Source organism: Zalophus californianus, chromosome 12, assembly GCF_009762305.2.
Source record: "Zalophus californianus isolate mZalCal1 chromosome 12, mZalCal1.pri.v2, whole genome shotgun sequence".
In the NCBI taxonomy this organism is placed as follows: Eukaryota; Metazoa; Chordata; class Mammalia; order Carnivora; family Otariidae; genus Zalophus; species Zalophus californianus.
This window is the reverse complement of record NC_045606.1, coordinates 61652980-61678243: the sequence shown is the minus strand read 5'-3', so window position 1 is coordinate 61678243 and position 25264 is coordinate 61652980. Positions and strand designations below refer to the sequence as shown.

The following is a 25264-nucleotide window of genomic DNA, read 5'->3' as shown; positions in this document are numbered from 1 at the left end:
TATGCTGATGATTCTCTAAAGAATATCTTCCATGTCAGCTTTTTCTTTTCTTTTCTGTTTTGCAATACTAATGTTCTTTTTTATTGCTCCCAAGTCATTTTAAATTCTGGTAAAATTATTTTATATATATTGTCATTCATTTAATAACAACCGTTTACTGAATGGCTGCTCTATGCCAAGCACAGGATGGACAGTGAGGAGAATTGAAAGATGCAGTCCAGCCTTTGACGAGCTTGTCTAGTGGAAGAGCCACAGATTAAGGATAGAGTAGATGCTAAACAAAAATACTAAGACTGCCTTTTTATTTAATTCGATAACAATGAAAAATATCCCAGGACATCTTTCCCAACATATGTTTTTTAGAAACACACAATTCACAAGGTATGCCTCCTAAGCAATAAAAATCATCTTAAAACTGATGATTAGCTATCTTCTAGAAGAAGCTTGCTCTATTTATTCATTCATTCCACAAATGTTTATCTATTGAGTGCATACTGTGTATTAGACAACGTGCTAGATTTAGGCCTAGATACATGCCTCTCCTGAAGTTCACAGTCTAATATTCTGAGAATGAACTTTGAGGATGTCAGTGGCCCTTACCAAGAATAAGCTGCCTTATAACAAGAGTTTTGGGGCACATTTAAAACTAAATCCTTTTATCTGGGGCCCCAACAGCCCTGACTTCTCCAGTAGAGCATGGTTTCACTGACATGGGAAAACTGTTTGGATTCAAAAGCTAAAAGCTATTCAGAAGAGAAATCCTAAGTAACCACTCCAGGAGGGAACTCAAATAAAGCTGTTGTATCCATCTTTGTGTTATTCATGATAGCAAGGGGAAGCATGATAACAAAGGAAAAAGACAATCACAGATCTGTAAATAGTAAAATACAAACAAAAAATATATTAGGAAAACTTATTTCTACCTAGTAGCACCAGTTTAGTGAGGGCAGCTTAAAATGTTATTAGTGGCAGTTCTCAGAATATAAGGTTATCACCCAAACTTAAAATATAATTGTGGTCATAAGGTGGCCTATTTCAAATTGACATTTCAAAAGGAGTCATACAGTTGGTCTCATTTCAAACAAGCGATTTTTATATCTTTGGTTGCACAAAATATACTCCATTGCTTTATGTGATGCTATGATTCTTTTTCCTGGACTCTGCTCATACGAAAGGAAAACCAGAAGATGCATGCACAGTAACAGATTTGGAGGCTGAATTCTTTTTTTTTCCCTTGGTAGAACATGTTTTTGCCAAGATTACAACCCACTTGAACTTCTGTCTGTTCTTTGATTTTAGAATCAACTTGGGCTCCTTTTAACACTGGAAAAATCACAGATTGAGCCATAGATAAAAAAGTCTTAGCAAAGTTCTCTGAAGGTTTTTATCATCACTAAATATCTGTAAATAAAGAAACTTCTTTTAACATTTAGTGTAGCTGAATCTGAATTATAGTGTTTTAATTTAAGGTGAGATCATTTTATTTTGATTAAGCATTTATAACATAAATTTATAAAGGAAAATATTTTTAAAAAGACATCCTCAGAAAAGCTTACTCTGATTTTTTAAATATTTAAAGAACATGCTTTATTTAAAAAACCTATTTGGTTGTCAACATACATATTTTTGAGTGTTTGCTCTGTGCCAGGCACTAAGGTAAATTCTGGGGATTGAAGAGAAGTCAGACACTATTCTTTGACATCAAAATGCTATGGTATAGTGGATTTACCTGCTTAACCTTTGCTTTGCACATATAGTTTAAACAAAGAATAAATTAGGACCATGTTACGCAGAGAATTTGTTAATCATAAAATAGTCAGAATTGAAGATTTAAAACTGAGAGTCTTGGGTCTGGATTTGGCACTAATTATCACTGGCACTTGGAGCAAATCACTAACCTCAAGGGCCTTTCTTTTCTTCTACATAAAAGTACGAGGGTTGGCCTAGAGATGTAGTCATTAAGCCTTTTATTTTATAATCACAAAATTTTGATTGCCTGAAAATAAGCATGACCCCAATCCTGCACCTAAATATCTAACATGAGTATGCATATTGGTTCAGCATGGTTCCCCGAAGCCTATGGAGATAGAGAAAGAATACTTTGCATATATTTACGAACAAAGAAAAGGAGAGGAGACTAAATCTATTTTTAAAAACTAATAAAATATTATGGCTAATATATATAAGATTAAAGAAAACATGAGTATATTTTAGAAATTGGAAGAAGAGAAAGGTAAACACAGAGACAGGGAGCAGTGGGAGGAGGGATTTCTCTCTCTAGTGTATTATATATATAAGGCAATGGACAGTTAGGTCATCCAGAGTGAATTCTGAAATGCTTTCTGTCACCCAGTCCCTCATGAGACATGTACTAAGCCATCTTATCCATTCCGGCTTCTAATAGAATGTAATCTGCATCAGCAAAGCACATTGTATAATAAAGTTATTTACAGCATGGGATCTGGGCAGAGCATGCCATTTGGAGTCAGAGAATTCTGGGCTTTGTCCTGATGCCAACACTTGCCAGCTGGGTGAACTTGAGCAAGTTCCTTAACTTTTACGAGTACTGATTTCCTTGTTCACAAATTAGAAATAATTGTAGGTAAGTCTTGATCCTCAACTATAATTATGGTGTTCTACATTATAACCCAATTAAGGAAGGCAAGTTTCTGAAAATCTGCTTCTGGCCTTTTTTTGGCTCCCTTTGGCTTTCTTGGCTCAAAACCTTTGTTAACATCATCTCTACCTTCTCTAAGGAGAAGAAGAGCCTCCTGGAGGCATTTTGTCTTGGAAGTGAGCTATGGATCAGCAAAGAAACATTTGTACCTTCCCTTTCTTGACCAAAAGTTTTGTGAAACATGGGTACCCAGAGGTGGAAACACCCCAATGCCTCCAGCAGGGTTGTTTTCTCAGAAGAAAAGGACGTGAGAGGGAACCCCCAAAGAATAATGTAAACTTCCCTCATTGCATTCTCCCATGAGCAGCCCCAATTATTTGTTATGGGCTATTGGTCATATTGTGGGGGAAGAGGGGCAAATTAGTTGGTGACTGGAAAGATATACACAAAGCAGAAAAGGTCTCGAGTTTGGAGAACTGGCTACACTTTTGATCTGGGTAGGGACATCACCTCCCTTGCTCCTGTAACACTAAGGCATGCAAGAGGGCATGACAATTCCTAAAAGTTTGTGAGCAACATGGCTTCTGCCTTCTCCAGGATTCCTTAGGATGACGGGGAGGCTACAACAACCAGGGAATGTTTGAAGAGCATGTACAATTTCTTCAACCACAATAAATATAAGCACACTTCTGAAATTCTTTTCCCACCATTTCCCTTGCTAAAATAGAAAAGGGACTATATTTTCTTCTCCTGCAGTGATTTGTAGTGTTAGAAGTAAATTTAAGCACATTTCTTCTGAAGTCAAAATTTTTTTTCCCTGAAATCCAATTATTTTATCTCCATTCTCTCAACCAAGTTAACTGAACTTATTTTAGATAAAGAAATGTCCCTACTGCAAAAACTGGAGGGGGACACAACTATAAATCAGAAAATCACACGAGTATGGTGATTTTTTTTTCCTTAGAAAATTAGACATTGGTGGTACCTGGGTGGCTCAGTGGGTTAAGTGTCTGCCTTCAGCTCAGGTCATGATTCCAGGGTCTTGGGATTGAGTGCCGCATCGGGCTCCCAGCTCAGCGGTGAGCCTGCTTCTCCCTCTGCCTTTGCCCCTCCCCCTGCTTGTGCTCTCTCTCTCTCTCTCTCTCTCTGTCAAATGAATAAATAAAATCTTTAAAAACAAGAAGGAAAGAAAATGAAACGTTGAATTATTTGGAAGGTAAGGAACTTGCCTAAAGAACAACTATTGATGGAGGAGATCAACTGGAATGGATTTTCTCTGAAATAATTTTGTGTGAGCTCTTAATTTCTACTCACAATGGAGTTTTCTTCACGAAAAGCAAGATGGTTTTGATTCTGTGCTGACAATGCATTTTCTTTTAATTAAATTGTTGGGGATAGTTTGTCGCTATTTCAATGCCCCTCTTGCTTAACTTAGAAATCCTTATGACTGCACAGAGGTAGGGTACTTTTGGGCAACTAACTGTAAGGCTGATTTTATCATAGGTTCTCAATGAATACTGTGGATTGAGAAACTCCTTTACATGACTCACTTCTCGGCAAAGGTCTATCGCTTTTTAATCAGTGGCGTTATCCCCATCCTAATGAGAGCAGTGCTGCACATCTGCTGAGGGTATAGGACTAATCATAAGATTTTCTCTTCTCTAGGCTTTTCTTCCGGCAAGATGCCAAATGCTTTACTTATCGAACAAGTTGATAGACAAATTGTGCTGGGACAGGCACCCCCACCACTGAAGCGCCCCCACCACTGATGCCTACCCATCTCTGGGACAGCTCCCTGCAGCTGTTTCCCACCTCACCGTGGTGCCCAGGAGCAATCGGTTTAAAAGGGAAGAAGAATGCCACTCAGAGCATAAGCAACAGGGGGCTGGAGAAAGAGAAGATATAATTATCTAGATTGGAACATGACCACGCCAACGACACCCTACATGCAAACCACCAAGATTAAAATCATTCCACTTATCAATGGAGTGCTCAGGTTTGGAAAGGCAAAAAGAAGGCAGGGGAGGTTTGGGAGTCTGACAATTATTTGAAAGACAAGCTAATGTGTTTATGCAGCCAGCATATGCATTTGAGAAACCTTCCTGATCTTGTGTTTTTTGTCTCATTCCCTTGTGCATAATCCTCATGCTGTTTCTTGCTTTGGGCACAGAGGAAATCAGAAAAAAAGCCATTGAAAACTACTCTTCCGGTTATCTGGGGAATCTACTGTGTGATTTAAGGTACTAGCCATTTTGAAAGTTAAAATAGCACATAGTGCCTGTGGACTCAATGAGATGATGAAAAAATTAGATCTTTGTTGCTGTGCGGAAGGGTATTACCTCCCTTTCGTCATGGTCCCACTCTTCAGTCCCCTATGTTTGGTTTTTTTGTTGTTGTCGTTGTCTTGTTTTTTTGTTTTTTTTTTCTGGGAATACTTCTTAATAAAACACTTTAACACAAACCTTTCCCCAAGGTCAGTTTCTAAGACAAATGGTAACGATTCATAACTGAGCTCTAGAACTTGCATGTTAAAGAATCTAATTTACTGAAAGCAAAAAGCCCAGATATGTAAATATTCATCACTGGGCCCTGAAGGGCTAACCATAAATATAATAAATAAAGAAAAATAAATTAGCAATGATTTACATTTTAAAAAAAATCAAGAAAAGTCACAATCGAAAACCATGATCGAAGATAATGCTATTACTATACTGAAAACAAACCACAATTCCTGAAATTTGCAAGAATTCCAACAATTTACACATCTGTATGTATAATAGGGATCTTGTAATGCTGTCAAAGCAGGCCTCTTAACAAAAAACTGAGTTAGAATTCCCGGTACACTCTAACATACTACTTGTATTAGTCTTTACTTTGAACTTAATATGTTACTAGTAATAGTCTTGATCTTACCTGAAGATTAGAGGATAAGCAATGACACATGCTTTACTCATCAGCATCAGAGAAAGGATTTCCATTTTTTAAATCAGTTAATGTTTCATTGTCCTTAAAAGAGTAAGGACAATACATTGATAATCACTGATCATGTCTTTATATCTTCGTCCATAGAAATGACAGAAGAGGATTTGCAAATGATCTGTGGGATGAATCCATAGTGATAACAATAGTACCAATAGCTACCATTTACTGCTTGCTGTTATTGCTTGTGATATTCTGTACATGTTGTCTCTCATTCTTACAACGGCCAAGTTAGGTAAATTTTATCATGCCCATCATGAAAATAGAAGCTTTGAGGTTTGTGGGCCTCAGATAACTTACCATAGGTCACACAAATCATACATGTGACCTGACCTTTTTCCAATAAAACACACATATCAAATCTTTGGTGTTTTCTCCAGTCAGTCCCGTATCCACACCCAAAGAAGAAATGAGAAGATATTGGCAGTATGTGTTTGATGAACCTGTATGACTTTATTTTTTTCTAAGGGTTAAGTCTGGACGATGGTAACTTCTACAGTTTTCCTAATCAATATATATGTCCTAGAAGCTATCTTATTCTCCTCTCAAAAATTAATATAAAACTAACCTGAACTAGGTTACATTTTCAAGCCTACAGCTTATAGCTAAAAGGAAATATCCACTTAGCCCCTTGGCTAATGGTGATGGAAACCATTAGCAGTGGACCCTCAGTGAGGTCCAGTGTCCATCCCTGCCATTCTAGTTTGGGGAACAAGAAAGGACAGTTCAGGATTCCTCGTGATCTGAAAGCATAAACGTAGCTGCTAAGGCATGAGTTTTCTCAGTGGTTCTTTCTGACGTTGGTTTCAAAATATAAGCAATGACGGCTCTGAAGTCAGATGACAACGGTGTCTGATGCGCTCTCTTCAGAAAACCTTCCTTAATTATACAATAAAATAGAGCTCCCTGGGCCAGGACGCTTTATACTACATTACCCCATTTTATTTTTTTATAACCTTTAAAAATATCTGAAATTATCTTGTTAGTTAATTAATTCCATAAATATTTATTGAACATCAATTATGCACCAGGATCTGCATATGTTCTAAGGATCTGGGCATACAGTGTTGAACCACAGAGAGAAAATTACTGTATTCATGAGGTGTATATACCAATTAATTATATGTCATCTTTTCTTTTTGTAGAGGCTTTGTCGGTATTATTTACAGCTCTGGACACATAATGGGTGCTTAATAAATATTTGCTAAATGATTAGAAAAAGTATAAAGCTGCAGACCTGCACGCAGAATTATTTTTCGTATAAGCCACCGAGCTCAAGTTAAGTCTCATAGTCCGTTCTACACTCTCCTCCCCTCCAAAAGCAAAGGTATCTAGTTCCAGCATTCCCTTGTAAAGTATCATTTATTGGACACATCCCTGGACTCACCTCCCCAGCCCTCTTATCTTAGATGCTTGAGAAGATCTTGGAGGTTATGTAAGTACTTTAAGCATTGGATGGTTTGTACTAAACAATGATCAAACACTCCATCCTACCTGGGATCAAGAACACTGGATGGTGTAGTGAAGAGGTCTCTAAACTTTAATATAGGTGACCTGGATTCAACTCCTAACGTTGGTGCATACTAACCAGTTGTTCTGTGGCAAGTCACTTAACTCCTCTGAGCCAAAGTCCAGCATCTAAAAAAGGTAATAAGCCTGACTGCTTGAACTATTGCACAGATGATATGGGGAACAAACATATGAGCTAGAAAATATCGAAGCTCTTATTAATGACAAGAAGGACACAATGTAACTTAATATCTTTATGCTGTACAAAGAGCAAGAAGGAGTTCAAAATGATACTTGCAATTTAAATAAAAAAATGATACCTGCATTTCTGAGGAGCCACTTTTCAAGTTCAGGAATGTCCAGAGTGTTATTAGGTATACAACATAAATATAAACATAACTACTGGATCTGGCTTCAGACTGAAACAAAACAGACTGCTGATCATATGGGAATTTAAAAGAAAGATGGCCTTAACTAAGAATATCTTTCCTTCTGGTGTGTCTTTCTACCTGATATTCTACAAGTAGAAAATTTAAAATCCATTGTTACTGAATAATAACACAAATGTAGGGTCTGGGCTAAAATGTTAGAATGAACACATAATTTTTTCTTGCAAATATCCTACGAAAGCTCCAGTAAAGAAATGTGTTTTATTACAAAGACATAAAGAGAAAGAAGTACTTCTAGACCTTCACACCCTATTACTCCATAAAAGCAACATGAACACTGGCAAGAATTGTCAAAATTAACTCATTCAGAACTCTAGAAATTAACCAAAGTCCTGCAGCAATCTAAGGAACTATATTCAAGAAAAGAAATAGCTGTATATAAGTAAGAACAGTGCACTGTGTGGCATCTTACCTACCTGAATCCCATCATCCTCTCCCCAGCTCTATCTACATTGGCCCTAAAACCCAGCAAAGCCTTCAGAATTCTGCAGGAAATGAATGTAGAATATGATGCCGAGCCAACTTATCAATCAAGTGTGAGGGCAGGATAAAGACATTTTCAGATACACAGCATCTTAGGAAATTTACCCTTTTTGCATACTTCTTAGGAAGCTACTAGAGATATTCTTCCATCAAAGTGAAGGCATCCATCAAGACAGAGAAGTACCAAACAAAAACAGAAACAAAAAACTGGAGATCCGACGAAGATAAAACCCAAAGGAATTTCCAAGGTGATGTTGCCAAGATATCCTAGAATGATAACCGTGCATCAGACATGAAAGGGCCACCACTTGATGTGAACGGCACACTGAGGGCAGGGCTTTATTCTCTGATTCTACATCCTTTTTATCTAATGAAATCAGTGGAGGATGTTCTATGAACAGCAACAACAACGAGAATTCAAAGAGAGAAAAGAGAGAAGACTTGAGCTCTAAGAAAGACAATCTAACCCAAGAAAAAGGCAAAGGAAAAAATCTCGAAGTTGACTGCTTCATAGCAGGCTTAGAAATCATTCCATCCAGAGAAAAAAAGAATGAAAATTACCGGAAGGGTAGATGTGAAGAGTTCACTGAAATTATCAGATTTGCTAGCCTAAATGAGGTAAAATTTTACTGAAAAAAAAAATGTACTGAGAAGGTATTGGAAGGTGTAGAAAGAGTTGGCAATATGCCCAAGGGAAAATAAACAATAAGAAAAAAATGCTTTTCCAGAAAAATCTTGATCCATATCTTTTATTCAGTATCTCCATGGTAAACCTTCAATTTCTTCAATTTCCCTGATGAACTCCTCTATCAATACAATAATTGATATAAATATTTGAAAGAGTGTCTGATGGACATAAAAAATTTTTTACTTTCTAAATTCAAAGCTCTTTCTTCATAACAAGTCAGATCAACAGAAACCTAGGATAGTGGATTGCATTATCTTTGCAAAGTTTTATTTGTGTGACCTTGGTTTCATTTAAGCCTCAGCGGATTGGACATCATGAGTTTCTCTCTGTCCCTCTGTCTTATATCATTGCAGACAACTGGGGACGAGCTCGATTGTCTTTTTATCATAGGCGGAAGTACAACTCCTGGGAAATCTTTGTTGATCTCATTCACCTATTGAACAAACTGTTTTGAGCTTCTAGTAGGTATCAGGTTCCCCACTAGTTTAAAAGGGTATGTGTGTCAGGGTCTTCCAACTGCTAGGAAATCATAGTTCATTCACTTTCCAGTTAACAAAGAGCGAATAATGGTTTTTGAAATAGTCTTCTTTCTCAGAATGCAAGAATTTACACTATCAGTACTATTTATTAATATAATAGAAAAAATATTGATAAAAACTGAACTTTGAAAGTCCCTGGAGACCAACTCTACACATTTTTGAAAGAAAATCACTTAATGAAAATAGAGTATCTACAACTTCATACCATTTTGTATTTTATAAAATAAATTGTAAAGCCCATTGGTTAAAGCGTCAGACCCCGATCAAGGTTAAACCTGTGGGATTGCCAGGCAGGTGGGCAAATTGCACATGCTGCAGGAAATAGACCATGTCAGATATGATTGTTGACGTCTGTGTGGGCACCAGAAGCTGACTAGAGTTGGCAGCGGAAGAAACCAATCAAAATCTCAGCTGCTCTGGCTTGGTGCCTCTCTTTAACCTCTCTACCCAGGAAGAAGAATGAGCCTTACCTCTGGCTTCAACTTGCCCAGGGAAGGCTGGGAGGGGGAGATGCCAACTCTCTTTCCAAGGTGAGGAGAACAACGAGAATATGGTCAGTTATGGAAGGAAAAATCCTAATACTCAAAGCCTCTTCTAGCACTGGTTTCCTTTTCAGTGGGATACCCTGTTTGCTCAGCCTTTTCTAGAGCCTTGTGCCTACAGGCTGATGCTTGCTACAGTGGACAAGAATGGAAACTTCCTTCTGACAGATACTGAAAAAGGAGCTGGGAAGCTATGATCTCCCCCTTGTGCTTTCCCAAGCCACTGATCTTCAGGCTACTTCACATAACCTGGGACTTTCGGCAAAAACAAAACAAAACAAAACAAACAAAACAAAACAAAACAAAAAAACACCTTTTAATTAATGGCCTGGTTTCCTGATTAATGGCCTTGTTAATTAATGACCTTATTTCACCTTGAAAGGTTTTACAGGAGCACTTGGCCAGTGATCAAAGGGACATAGAAAGGAGTCGAGAAGTGGGAAGGCTGAGCTGGGGTAAGAATAGGGGATAAAACACAAGAGAAAGAGCATCTGAGCTGTCCTTCCTTACGGTCCTTCTTTCATCTTTGGTGCTTCCATCCACTGGGCCACACCCTCCCTTCCCTGCGTAATCACCAATCCAGGATTAAAAACATCGGCGAGAGAGTGATTTTCAAATCCCCTTCCAAAACAATCTCTCAGGCTAAAATGAAATAAAGCATTCTTGGTTTCGTATCTGGCATAAACGATCTTCTGAAAACACTTTGGAACACACTGCTTGTTAAACCAAAAAATTTTATAAGGGGCATGGCAAGGAACACTCCTGTTTATTTCATATCTAGCAAGTTCTGTGGGGGTGTGAATAATAATATTTTAATATTAATATAATAATAACCATTATTATTAAGTATTAAGTCTGAATTTAAATATTAAACTCAACCCTTGGTTAAGTCATAAACTTCACTTTGCTCCCTTTGTTGGTGTTGATGATTTCAGCCATGTGAATATATGTTGATTTTAATATTTCCTTAGAAATAGAGCAGTGCTTTCTCTGTGGAACTATCACAGTAGTTCTACCTACATTTTTATATTATGGTGGTATCTTGGCTATTCTAACATAACAACATTAAAATTTTTGCTAGGGAAACAGAGAAGTGTTTTAGCAAGAATAAAAGCTTGGGGTCAGACAGAACTGTGAATCCCAGCTCGGTCACTCATTAGCTAGATTGATCCCAATTACTTATCCTCTCTGAGCTCGGTTTTCTCATCTATAAAATGGGAGTAAAATCCACCTACCCCCATGGCTGTTTTGATGATAAATTAAGAATGTAAAGTGCTTTGTAGAGTGCCTGGCACACAGAATGCTCAGTAAAGATGTACGCTCATTCCTTAAACTCATTCCTCATGCTGACCCCTCTGTAGATGTGATGCCAACCCTTAGCTATGGAGATGCATGGAGAGAATCCTTAAAAGAAGTAACAGTCTTGTTAGGGACCTGTGTCTTACACCAGCTAATTATAATTCAAGGCAAACTATGTTAAGGCCTAGAGAAAGGCATATGTCAAAATTTAGGGGAGCACTGAAGAAGGTGTATCCCCAGGGAACAAGGTTCTCGGAGGAAGTGATAGAAGAGTCATCACCGAACCTAGACACTGAGGATGGGTGACATTTGGCAGGTGGAAAAGGAGATTGGAGGGGATTCCGTGAAAAAGAAGCAACGCATTGCAGAGATGGAAAGGTAGGGAACGCTGGAGGCCACCGAGCGACCCCATATACGCAGTGCAGGCTAGGGGGGAGGAAGGAAGCCTGCCAGGATGGACTGAGGCCAGAATGGGACAGGCCTTGAATTCAATCCTAAGGAGATTGACATTCATTTAGAGACAATTGAGAGAAATAATTTAAAAAAATATGAATAAACATGACAGCATTCTCATGGACGTAAAAGCCACCAAAGACGGTGGAGGGTGTTGTATCTACAGAACTTAGCATCAAGCAACTGCCCCTTTCGTTCCATAGTGGATAATACCAGGCTCCACACTATTGGAACATACTCAGTCAATTAAGAAAAGTACTGATTGCCGGCTGCAAAATTATCCCCATGGTGCCAAAATGTTTGTGGAGTGGGTGGGGAGAGGGAGGGAAGGTGTGATAATTAAAAGAATTGTTACTTGCGATGTCACAGGAGCCAATGTGTTAACTCTGCATGCTGGGAAGCTAGAGTGCTCCCAGCTGCCACGGGGAGGGAGGATGTGGTTTGATCCCTGGCACCACTCGTTGGGACAAGATGAATCACAAATGTGTTAATAGTGAGGTTCCATGTCATAATGTGCCAGATGGAGGTGGTTACATCTCTGATTGATTGCCTCCTGGCCAAGACAGGGGTTTTCCAGAAGGCAAAATTGGCACTGGAGCTCAAGGGATCAGCAGGTCTTTATTTTGGTCAACGTGGACCTGACGTTCTTGACTTTATGAAGTGTGGCTTTCCCCACGACACGGGCAGCCAGAAAGTATGTGGATGAAGAAGGAGATGATGAGGGTGTGATACATGCAAGAAACAGTTTTGCACTGGACAGAGCTCTTCTGGCTAAACGTGGCCCTTAAGGAATCCACGGGGGCACTGGAAATAAGGGGGTGGGGTGTGGGTGGGGAGTCGCAGTAGATGCCCCGCTTGCCAATGAATTAAGCAACTAGAAAGGGAGAAAGAAAGCCAAGCAAGAGAAGGAGCCAGAGAAGGAGCTTCAGACACCCAATCCCCACAGCCACAGAGTCCGGGTGCCAGGCTGAGGCCACCGGGGCAGAACCACAGAGCAGAGCGTGGCAGGGTGACCTTCCTGCCTGTTCCCTCCCACTCCCCGCCCCCGTAACCACCCAGCTCTTTGTTGTGGTGGTTTCCTTCCCCCAGCACAAGCTTCCAACTATAAACAGCCAACTACAAGGGCAATAACTGTGGCATCCTACTGGGAACTAAGGCAGCCTCTCGTGCAGGCGCTGGGTCCTAATACAGGACAGTGAATAAAGCTTCATTACAGAACAATGGAGTTAGCTGCCAGAGCCTACAGATTTGAATAAACAACAAATAAGCAACATCTGCTCCAGCATATGTGTATGGTAAAAAAAAAAAGTCACAAAATAAAAGAATTTGTAAATGCCAAAAGCAACACTAAACTGCCAGAGCTACTGTAGAGTGAATTTTTAATTGCACATGCAAAGCGGCAGGCTGTGGGTATTAGTCTCACATATGTCTTGTTGCTGCCAACCTGGGAGTATAGATGAATTTAATTAAATAAGGATTATCCCTTCTCCCCAGTACAATTACTTATTTATAACAATGATAAAATTGCCTAATAAAAAAATTGTAATATTTCAAAAACAAGCCTAGAAAACACCCTGCTTTCTGTGTAAGTCGTTCAGGGCTGTTTGAGTTTGAGTGTGTCTTTTAAAATTAAGTCTTTGCCTACTGCCAGGGAAGAAAAAGCAAACAACCCTTATCATAAAGCCTGCTGCAGTTAAACAGCCAGAGACGGCATTATGGAGAAATATAAAGAAGACACAGAGCAGCATGGGAATTGCCTTTCATGGGGCGTGTAGAAAATTAAGCAATTGGACTCAAATGGAGGCCAGGTGACTGAGCCAAGGGACAGGGCCACTGAGCCTTGGGCTCCCCCAGTGTCCCGGTCCTAATCTGTTTTGTGAACAGGCAGTCACCGGTGATCGATCAGTTCCCCTTATTTTGGCTCTCCCTCTTTCCTGCATGCTAATTCTCCGAAAACAGGTAACACTACCCCAACCAAACAAACAACAGAAGAGATGGGCACTTGAGCCCCTCTTCTCCGTTCCAGGGGATTTCATTTTTTACCTCCAAGTTAGCAACCCCCATTGTCAGGGAGGCCAGTGGCGATTATCCAAGTATGAAACCGTAGATGGCAAAGTAGATTCATGTGTAAATTACTACAGAAACCAGTATCTTCTGAGTCTCGTGATCTAAGTTTATCTTTGAGCAATTTTGTTGCTGAAATAGCTTTACTGCGCTAGAAGTTAAGGCAAGTGCTAAGAGCTTATGACCAGGTGCACTCTCCCAAAGTCAATTCAGAAGCCAGGCAGAAACAAAAGGCAGTCCGGGGCTCTGGGGTGTGTGGCTGTGGGCCGTTACACCATCTCTCCACTTCAGTGTCCTCATCTGTGCAATGGGAACAGTAATGATAGAATCCACCTCCAAAGGAGGATTCAATGAATTAATACAGGTAATGTGCCTGGAATGGCACCTGGCATGGAGTAAGCGCTCAATAAATGTTGCCAAGAATTTAAAGGGATGCTTTAGCAGGGCACTCAAATCTGCACTTGGCTCTTTCGCAGATGTTAGTAGCTTTCGATTTATCTTTTGCTTTTCCTTCACGACACATGGCAATTGTAATTCAATAATTAATTGGTTTCTCCTGAAACTCACAAGCTCCACGAGACTAAGTTCTGTTTTGCTTTCATTTGCATCCCCAGAACCTAGACCAGGTTCTTACACATATAAGCGCTCATTAAATATTCATTGAATGAATGAATTCAGTATGGAAGGAGAACTAGATTTGAATTCAAAAGATCTTGACCTGAATTTTGGTCTTTCCTTTGCCACTTGTGTAAACTCAAGCAAGTTGCTTAATTTGTTGATATCTTATCTCTAAAGAGGAAAGACTAGTATGGTGATTACATTAAATAATGTAATTGAAACTGCTCAGGACACGGCAAATGTGAGTATCAAATATAAATTTTTAATTAACTATGAACTGCTTCCTAATAATAATTGATTGGATTATAGAATTAAGCAACAGATTCCGTGTATATTCAGGGAAAACAACTTTCTGAGAGATGTTGCTGGAATGTGTGCAAAACCAAAATAATTAAGTCTACATTACTTAGGACTAAATGCAACATGCAAAAAGAAAGCACCAATTCATAGATTTGAAAGGAAGATACATATTGGATCCAGTCCTAATTTACAAATACTGAAATCCATGCCAGTAAAATCATTAAAAATACCATGTGCTGTATTTTAAGATAATCATTATACTCTGCCCACAGTGCACTGTTGCAACATTAAATCACCACTGGTGAATTTGAATGGAAACTCTTCTGGCTAAGGTAAGAGAAACTTAGATGGTGTCATGTATGCTGTTCCCTGAGGGATCAGGCACTGTGCTAGGCGTAGGGATGGCAGGTAAATAAGACAAGATTCCTATTCTCAAGCAGAACATAATTTAGTGTAAAGGAGAGAGGCATAAGTAAATGGTTCCTGTTTTTCCAGATGAGTCTTGTAGAAGTGTTATTTACTAAGGCTAGCAATAGCATAAAAGGAGAGCTTACACGTAGAGAAGAGAAAGGACGAAGAGTAGTAGGGACTGTGGAATTTGTCTGCTTAAGAAAAGAGAATGGGCTATTTTTTGGTGTTCTTCTAAATTAGTATACCAGCCCCTTTGAAATAACATAATGATGAGAGAGAGAGAGAATGAGAATGAGAAATCGAAAGAGACTAAACAGAATCTAGTATAGTGGTAACTGATGAGGAAGAAGACCAAAAGGCCAACTGGGAGACAGGATATAAAAAGGGACCTCTTCAAAGCTACCTTTTCCAAATCTGCTTTGGAGCAAAAACCCTATTAGCAAAACCTTAATAATTTAGCTCTCACTCAATCCCCAAATATACTCAATTTGTAAAAATGAACATTTAGCATTATCTTGGTTGAGTGATTATTTATTCTGTTGTGGACAAATTAGCAAATACAGAGAAGCAAAAGAAGGAAAAACCAGATGTCACTTATCATCTAGACTGCCGTTGTCTTTACCATGTACACTTGCGTTTTCTCTATTTTTGTTTTTTTTGTGGGAGGGTTGAGGGTTAGAAACTTGTATTAAAAATTTTAACTTGTACCATATAAAATATAAAAAAAGAAAAAAATATATTACCTGAGCCCCATCACTATGAGATGATCACCAAACTATTAACTCTAGTTTAACTCATATGCAATTTTATTTTTTTTATTTATTTGAGAGAGAGAGTGATTGAAAGACAGAGAGAGCACAAGCAGGGGGAGTAGCAGAGGGAGAGGGAGAAGCAGACTCCCCGCTGAGCAGGGAGCCCGACGAGATGCGGGGTTCGATCCCAGGACCCCGGGATCATTACCCAAGCAGAAGGCAGACGCCCAACAACTGAGCCACCCAGGCGCCCCTTTTGGACACTTAAGCTAGTTCTAATTTTTCACACCTCTTTTATAATTGCCTTCAGGTAACTTCAAAGAGGACATACCCGGGTAGGAAGATACACACAGTTGCAAAGTTTCTGATACATATGTTATATATTGCCTTCCAGAAAGCAATGTGTATTCTTGCCAACATTAGATTATATGATTTCTTAAACTTCTATCAATTTAATAACTCATCTGCCTATTTTAGTGTATATTTAGTGTATATTTCTTAGATTACTACTGAGGTTGAAAACTGCTTCATTTGCATTAGCTTATTGAATAAAATTCCTACTGACACCTTTATTTTTTGTTCAATTCTCTTGCATTGGGAAATTTCAAACATGTACAAAGTGTAGAAAATAACACAACATGTATCTATTCCTTATCAACACCTACTAGTTCTATCCAGTTCTATTAAAATTTAACATTTTTCCATAGATACTTCAGATTTTTTTTTTTTAAAGGAAACATTATAGAAACATTATTTACCTGGGTTTATCCCTTCCTGATCCCATTGCCTTGCTCTTTACCTTCCTTCCCAGAGTTAACCAGGATCCTGAATTTGGTGTTTATATTTCCATTGTGTATTTTTGTGCTTTTATTTGGTATGTGCATTAGTAATACATACCAGGTGTTGCTAAGGTAAATATATTTTATATATGGTATGCGCCTAACTGTGATTTATTTACCCCCACCTTATATTCGTGATATTTTTTCATGTGGACAAATTAACCTGTTTGCTTATTATCATTGCGGTATATTATATTCTACTCTTACAACTATGCTACGATATCATTAACCTTATTCTTACTGATTTGATTGCCTTTAGGTTGTTTTAAATTTTTCACTATTTCGGGGTTGCAAAAAAATGTTTTTTATATGTTCATTCATCTGCATATATGTGAGGATTTCTCTAGGGCATATGCTACACATGAAATGGCTAAGTCAAATGGTCTGTGAATCTTTAACTTTACTTGATTTTGCCAAACTGCTTTGCAAAATGGCTGTACCAATTTATAATCTCACCAGCCCTGTAAGATTTCTCCCCTCTCACCAATACTTGGTAGAATCAAATTTAAAAAATTCTGTCAGTCTAAAATGGTATCTAATCATTTAAATTGATCTGTGCTTGATTATAATAGGGTAGAGCACGTTTTATTCTATAAAGGTTAAGTTTTTAATAAACACCTTGCTGTGTATAAACTGTAGATAACTTCCAGTTCGTGACTTTGTTTTTTAATTGAAGTGTAATTGACCTGTGACTGCTCTTTGAACTTTGTTTATGCTGTCTTTTTTGAACCAATATTAACATTTATAATGAAGTCATATTATCAGAATTTCTCTTTATAGTGTGTGTTTTTTGGGTGTCCCATTCAAGAAATTGTGTCTTGCTCTCAGGTCATAAATATACCCTTCTTTATTTTCTTCTGTAAGGACCAATGCTTTGCTTTTCACATTTAGACCTTTGCTATACTTGGATTTATCTTTGTTAATGGGACAAGCTAAGGGTTTAATTTTCAATCTTTTTCATATGGATAACCAATCTTTTGTATCAATCATGTTCATCCTTTCCCCATTGGTTTTGAAAAGCTTGCTCTGACTTTTCATTTCCATACATGTAGGGGTCTGTTTCTACTCTCTATTTAACTGGTCCATCATCTTTAAAAAAATTTTTTTTAAAGATTTTATTTATTTATTTGAGAGAGAGAGAGCGCGCATAGAGGGAGAGTGAGAGGGAGAAGCAGACTCCCCGTTGAGCAGGGAGCCCAACGTGGGGCTCAATCCCAGGACCCTGAGATCATGACCTGAGTGGAAGGCAGATGCTTAACTGTCTAAGCCACCCAGGTGCCCCCCCAATTTATTTTCAACAGTGGCATAACACCTTAATTACAATGATAAGTGTTCATTTCTAGTAGCACAATTCCTCCTCCATGATCTTCATTATTATCTTAGCTTTTCTTGGCCCTTTACTAGTACATAGGAATTTCAGGACAATCTTGTAGGTTCCACACACACACACACACACACACACACACAAAACAAAACAAAAACCAACCCTATCAGGATTTATATTGAAATTGTATTGTGAATTTTATTATTAGTGAAGATTTGGCTTCTTTATATTATTGAGTGTTCCTGTTCATGAACATGACATAGCTCTGCTTTCATTTAGGTCTTTGTTATGAGATATGGTAATATTTTATAATTTTCCCAATAAATATCCTGAATCTTCTTTATATATGTTCAAAGGTCCTCTTACAGGCTTATTGTTGTTGGAATTGTGAAAGAAATCTTTTTTTTTTTTTTCTTTAGTGTCTTCCTAATTTGTTACTGGTGGTGCTTGGAGATAATACTGATTTTTGCATTTTGCTCTTGCATTCAACAAACTTGCTAAGCATTATTATTCTATTACTATGCCTATTAATTCTCTTGGGATTTCTATGCAGACAGCTATTTTGTCTGCAAAGGTGGACAGTTTTTAAGTTTATATACATCTTACTTCATGGTGTTGTCATTCTGCTTTGACTTTTAGTTTGATGCTGAATAAAAGTAGTGCCAGCAAGTTTTGTTCATGGTTGAATAGGATTTCCTTGAAGGTTTCGTTGTTAGGATTGATAGTTGCTATCAAGATTTGATAGATGCCTCTTAGGCTAAGAACATTTCCTTCTATTTCTCCTTGCAAAGAGCTTTTGTTAATTCCTTATTGTTTATGATGAAAATACACTCTCAGCTTGTCATTTACCTTTTAATTTTTTATGATTGTTTTTCATACATAGGTGTTCCACGCTAGGTAGTGAAAAATTGATTAATTGAATTAGCTATTGCATTTTAAGCCACACTTTAAAAATAATTTTCTATTCCGAAATTATATAAAATTCATCTACATTTATATTTTTAGCCCTTTGATAATTTGGGTGTGTTTTTTGCATTTAATTGTCTATCTGAAATTTCATTCATCTAAAGTTCTATTGGCAAACAGTGAAATATTTTTTAAATATACACATCTTTTCCTAAGCTAACAAGTTGATCATATCATTTATTTCCTTTAATAACTTATCATTGTAGTTGATAAATTAGTTTTTCCATTGTGAAAAAACTGAAATATTCAAATGAAAGCTAGTTTTCAAGGATTAGTATACTTTTAATGCTTTACTGCATTTAAATCCTCATTACTTTATTGAAAAATGTTTACATCTGTACTCATAAGGAAAATTTATCAATTTTGTGAGCCATCTTAATCAATTTTGAAATCAAGGTTTTGTGTTGTTTTTCTTTTAATCTAAAAGGAACAGGAAAGATTTACAAATGCTTACGTTATCTGGAAGATTTATACAGAAGAGCAATTATCTCTTGAAAAATTGAGAGTCTACTCAGGTAACAATTTTGGTTTTATTTTGTCATTGTTCTTTGCTGTTCTTAGAGATAGTTTTTGGTAAACTCAAGTTTTGTTTATTTTTCCCCTCTATGGTATTAGTTTACTTAACAGTTCTATTATGTTACTTTGTTAATTTTTTGGTTTAATTTTTTTTGGTTTAAAATAGATATGTATATATGAACATTGAGAACATAATAACAATATAAATCTGGTAATAGAAACACATTTTCTAAAATATCATCCATATTAATTATCCCTAGTTTTAATTATACCACTTGTATTGGTATTGGTATTCCTTTATAATTTAAACATGGGTTTTGCAAATGATATAACTTCTTTTCTGTATCAGTGGTTCTGTCTTTTGTCTAGTTTTATTTTGATTAATTTTATTTGTATGCCTTTCTCTCTTCTATTGTTTGACAACTTTGTTTTTATTCCCTACACAAAAAACTAGTGCTTTGATTTTACTTACCAAATTATTTTTTCCTCCTTTCTACATGATTAATTTCTGGCTTATTAATCTCTAACTTTTAATTATGTTTATTTTACTGTTTTTATGATGATGTCTTGAGGCAAATAATTTATTTTAGTTCTTACATGTTCGATAATGAAAACAATTATTGCTATGAATTTGCCTCAGATTACTGTGTCTGTTCCAGGTCTTCAATTTTATATGAAATATTCATCATTGTTATTGAAATGATCTGAACTTACAGTTTTAAAGGAGCAACTTCTGCACATTTTTTGGGATGGAGTACTCAGTCCCTAAGTCCTGGATTTAGTATTTTGTTTTGTTTGTTGGGAGGAGGGAGTGTTACTTATATTTTTATTTTTGAATTTGAATATTCCTGCATTTATCCATGATAAGGTGGCCTATACATAATGTGTGCATATGTAAGAAATCAATGAAATAATCTTTGCATTTACAAATTGTTAGCTCTTTTAATAAAATATACCAAGAACACTGAGAAAGAATACTTATTTCAATATTTTTCTATCATGCTCATGTTATCAATTACAATATTAATATATTATTTATCACCTTTTACTATGTTATGTTTGGTCTGTAGAAAACTGAGAGGAATTTTAAAATTTCCCAATTTTGGAAGAGATGTTGGTCAAAGGATATAAAGTTATAACTGGGTAAGATAGATAAGTCTAAAGATCTAACGTACCTGGTGACTATAGTCTTGGTAACTTTGAGTCAAAATTCATTCACGGATATTCATATCATATACATATATAAATTCATTCATATATATAATTTGTCCATATATATAATGAATTCATTCATTCATTTATTCATATATAAATAAGAGTAATCCTTTTCCCTTTTTCTCATTAATAGAAATAGAACTAGTTTTACTTATTTTTTTCCTCAGTCCTATTTTTTCTTCAGTTAATGACACTGTTTTTGAAAGTAATAAATGACATTTGCTTCACTTTTGTTCAGATTTTCTCCATTAGGTTAACCTTCACTCATCTTACTTTGCTCTCTGAATTTGAAACTAAATGTAGGTTAGTGTTGTTGCCTAACTTTCCAAATCATTTTTTGGAATAATTGAGGTGACTTACATGATATCAGCAGACCTTTTAATTGAATGTCAAGGAAGGCAGTTCCTATTGGCACAGGGACCTCCAGCTTCATTGAGAAGCATTCAATTAGATGGAAAACAGATGCTTATTTTTGCCTTATAAACCTCAATTCAGGTTATGTGGTAATTACTTCGAAGAGCGGGATAACAATTTATGTAATCAGCAGGACCCTATAATTACTAATGCATAATTTCTAAACAGCATTTAGCAAAATGAGGCCCATACATACACTTTGTAATGAAAAAGATGTGTTTGACACCACGCTAAATTAGATTAAAAATTTGCATATTTTCTTCCAGGAAATGCACTAGCTTCATTTGCTTTATTTTGCTTCACTAATCCCTATCTACTTTTCGCTCTGTTATAGGATCATGGAAATGCTGAATCAAATGATGGCTGAATGGGAGCTTAAGAATGAGGAGTAGAGAAAGCCCTCCTTCTCTGCTGTCTAGGATTCTACAACAGGATTCTGAGAGATTATTTGGAAAGTGACATCTAGGCAACTTGTTTCCACGGATAGTTAATATGAAGGTCCTACCATCACTTAATTTAGAATGTAAGGGCTAGCAGAGAACTTAAAAAGTTACCTCTACTTACCTAAGGCCCAGTAAAATGATATGACTTTTGTCACATCGAACAGTTGTCAGTAAGAGTTAGAAAGTATTCACTCAGTTAGTCCCAGTTCTATGTGGAATTCCCTCCACGCTCCTGATCAAATCACACAGAGTTAATCTGAGACAAACTGCATGCTGCATCAGCCCAGGGATGTGGGACATATCTGTAGTAAGTTGTTTGAAATTTCTATGTAGACTGGCATTGCTGGTAGGTTTTTAATCGTAGTAGGTAGAAATAGTAGTGGTAGTAAATAGCAGTAGGAGTAGCTATGCCATCTTCTGAAGATAATTTAAGCTCTACATATTAAGAAAGTTGAGCACGAGTTCATCTTTCTGAAAGGCCATGGATGACTTTGCACACCGCGATAAATCTTACCTGTAATTCCCGATGTCATGTCAAGAGGATTACCAGTCTCTTCCTCAAAGCTCTGGACCTGAGACACCAAAATACATCAATCTCATTAGGAATGTTTTCATAATAAATTCACTTCATTTATTTAATCAACATATAATGAGTGCCTCCTGGCTACTGCTAAGAGGATTAACCATGACTTCTGAACTCAAATAGCTTATGGTCAGCTGCAGGCTGGTGGCACGTACACGGCACTCAGGATAAAAATTAAAGAACTAAAGGAGATCAGGAGAGAGAAATGAGGGAATCACTGGGTGGGAGGAACAGAGACCCTGTCTGGAAGATGTAGCATTTGAGTGAAACTTAAATAATAATGTTATTATTATTGGGATGCCTGGGTGGCTCAGTTGGTTAAGCATCTGCCTTCAGCCCAGATCATAATCCCAGAGTCCTGGGATCGAGTCCTGCATCAGGCTCCTCGCTCAGGGGGGAGTCTGCTTCTCCCTCTGCCTGTCGCTCACCCTGCTTGTGCGCTCTCTCTCTCTGACAAATAAATAAATAAAATTAAAAAAAAAGAAGAATCTTTGTGTTTACATCTTAAAAAAATAATGTTATTATTATTCTAGATTTTTTTTTTTTTTTTTTGCTCCTAAAGAGTTTTAAATCTATTTGGAGAGAGGAAGTTATTTTCCACATTTAATTTTATCTCTCTAAGGGGTTTATTTATGACTTGGTAAATTTATGGAGAGCAATTCAGAAAATTCACAATTCAGTTGCCATACAGAGCTTAGATAGCTCAAAGAAAATTGGTTTTCCAAATTGATAGAGCGGAATTTATTTTTAAAATTCTTTTCAGTTGGACATCTTGGCTCTTTCCACAGTTTGGCTATTGTGGACATTGCTGCTATAAACATCGGGGTGCACATACCCCTTTGGATCCCTGCATTTGTATCTTTGGGGTAAATACCCAGTAGTGCAATTGCTGGATCATATGGTTAGCTCTATTTTCAACTTTTTGAGGAACCTAGCCAAGATGTCCATCGACAGATGAATGATAAAGAAGATGTGGTGTATACACACACACACACACACACACACACACACACACACACACTCACACAGTGGAATATTATGCAGCCATCAAAAGGAATGAGATCTTGCCATTTGCAATGACGTGGATGGAACTGGAGGGTGTTATGCTGAGTGAAATAAGTCAATCAGAGAAAGACATGTATCATATGACCTCACTGATATGAGGAATTCTTTAATCTCAGGAAACAAACTGAGGGTTGCTGGAGTGGTGGGGGGTGGGAGGGATGGGGTGGCTGGGTGATAGACATTGGGCAGGGTATGTGCTATGGTGAGCGCTGTGAATTGTGCAAGACTGTTGGATCACAGATCTGTACCTCTGAAACAAATAATGCAATATATGTTAAGGAAAAAAAAGAAGAAGAAGATAGCAGGAGGGGAAGAATGAAGGGGGGAAATCGGAGGGGGAGATGAACCATGAGAGACGACGGACTCTGAAAAACAAACTGAGGGTTCTAGAGGGGAGGGGGTGCAGGGATGGGTTAGCCCGGTGATGGGTATTAAGGAGGGCATGTACTGCATGGAGCACTGGGTGTTACACGCAAACAGTGAATCATGGAACACTACATCACAAACTAATGATGTAATGTATGGTGATAAACATAACAATAAAAATTTAAAGAAAAAAAATAAAATTCTTTTCAGAAATTAATAAATACTACTCTATTGAGAATAAAATTATGCATAAAACAAAATAATAAGTATTTCTTTATAAGTAATAATATAGATTACTATAGAAGCTGGATAAATAAAAAAGTAAAGAAGGTAAGAAAACAGTGACTGTTAATATTTTGGAGTGTGTTTTGCAGGTTTCCTTTTTAATATGTTTTTTTCTGAATATAGTTATGTAATCAAAATTTTTCACCCAATCAAAATTTTTCACTCAAAACTTAGAAGGGGAAATTTTTTCCCACTTGTAAGATTTCTTTGAAAACACCATTTTTAATGACTTTACAATAGACCGTATTTAGAAGGTACATTATTTACTTAATGGTTCTTCTAATGGTGGAATGTTTTCTGCATTTTGCCAATAAAATAATAATGGTGAGATGAGTATCCTTGTACAGAAATCTTTTTCTACATGTCATATTATTTATTTGGACTGGTGTCTGAATAGTGAAAGCTGAATCAAAGGACATTTAAACATTGTGGTACATGTGGCCAAAGATGACCTTTAACTCAGGAAGAGAGGACCTCAAGGGTTTAGCTCAGCAATGTAAGAACTATTTATTCCTTCTTTTTAATCCTTCATCTCTTTTCTTCAAAGAAGTTATTTTATACTTGTAATTAATGAGACATACTTCTTAACATTATTTTTATTGGTTTTATAACTCAAACCAGTGTTCAGCATATGTTTTTAAGTACAATAAGGAGATTCTTTTGCTCTGATTATTATCATAGAGAAAAGCCCATTTAGTGCAATGTAAAGTAGGTATTCATCTGTCAAGAAATAACCCTCAAGCAACAAAATCCCAACAATTTAAAATGAAAACCAAGTGTATTCTTGGGTTATTCCACCGGAGCCAAATTTATTAATAAATTTTTAAAAATTAAAAATAAAGAAATAGTTATTAACTTTGGAAATATTTCCCACCTAATCAGGATGCTGATTGGCATTGTTTAATAATATGGGCAATATTCTCACACATGAGTTCTAGAGAGCAGGATCCCTGTATGGAAGTGGGAAGAAGATTAAAATGCTTTATTGTGGATATAAAGAAGCATCCTACCTTGACTTTATAATTGCAGATGCTTCATTAGTATTAAATTCTCAATATGTTTGGGAATTAAAAAAGAAAGGGAGAGACTCAGTTTTACTAAGTAAAATTAAAGACAAAAATATGTTGATTTGTGCATTAAAAAAATCTATGCACAATTTTCCTGCAATCATAGTTTTGAAGAGTGAGCCAAGTATTGCCAAATTCAGCCTTTAATAGGATGTTAGGGAAAGCATCATAGATTGATCTGGAGGCAAATTTTGGCCAAACACAGTTGAAATTCTGATAGCTAGATATTTAAGGACATTGGCTCATGTTTTAAATGCCATGAAAATCTGCCAATTTCACACATATTTTTCATTTCTTATAATTGGATTTTTAAATTTGCCATTAAAAAAAAATGACTATTAAATCTGGCATTAGCTCCTGTTTAAGATGCAACCTACCCAAGCTTCATTTACTCATCCGTTGGTATCGAGTGAAACAAATATTTTTCTCCCAGTCTGTGATGAGGATGTAATATTTTTTAAGTATATTTTTTAGAAAA

The 25264-nt window shown here is 36.8% G+C and overlaps 1 protein-coding gene across 1 annotated transcript in view; it reads right to left on the bottom strand.

Annotated features, from left to right (window-relative positions):
* Nucleotides 1–25264, bottom strand: part of ITPRID1 (ITPR interacting domain containing 1) — an 85406-nt gene that overhangs the window by 25066 nt on the left and 35076 nt on the right. Inside the window, 1 exon segment of the mRNA XM_035723179.1 lies at nucleotides 21935–21992. Coding sequence (XP_035579072.1) covers nucleotides 21935–21992 — 58 coding nt within the window.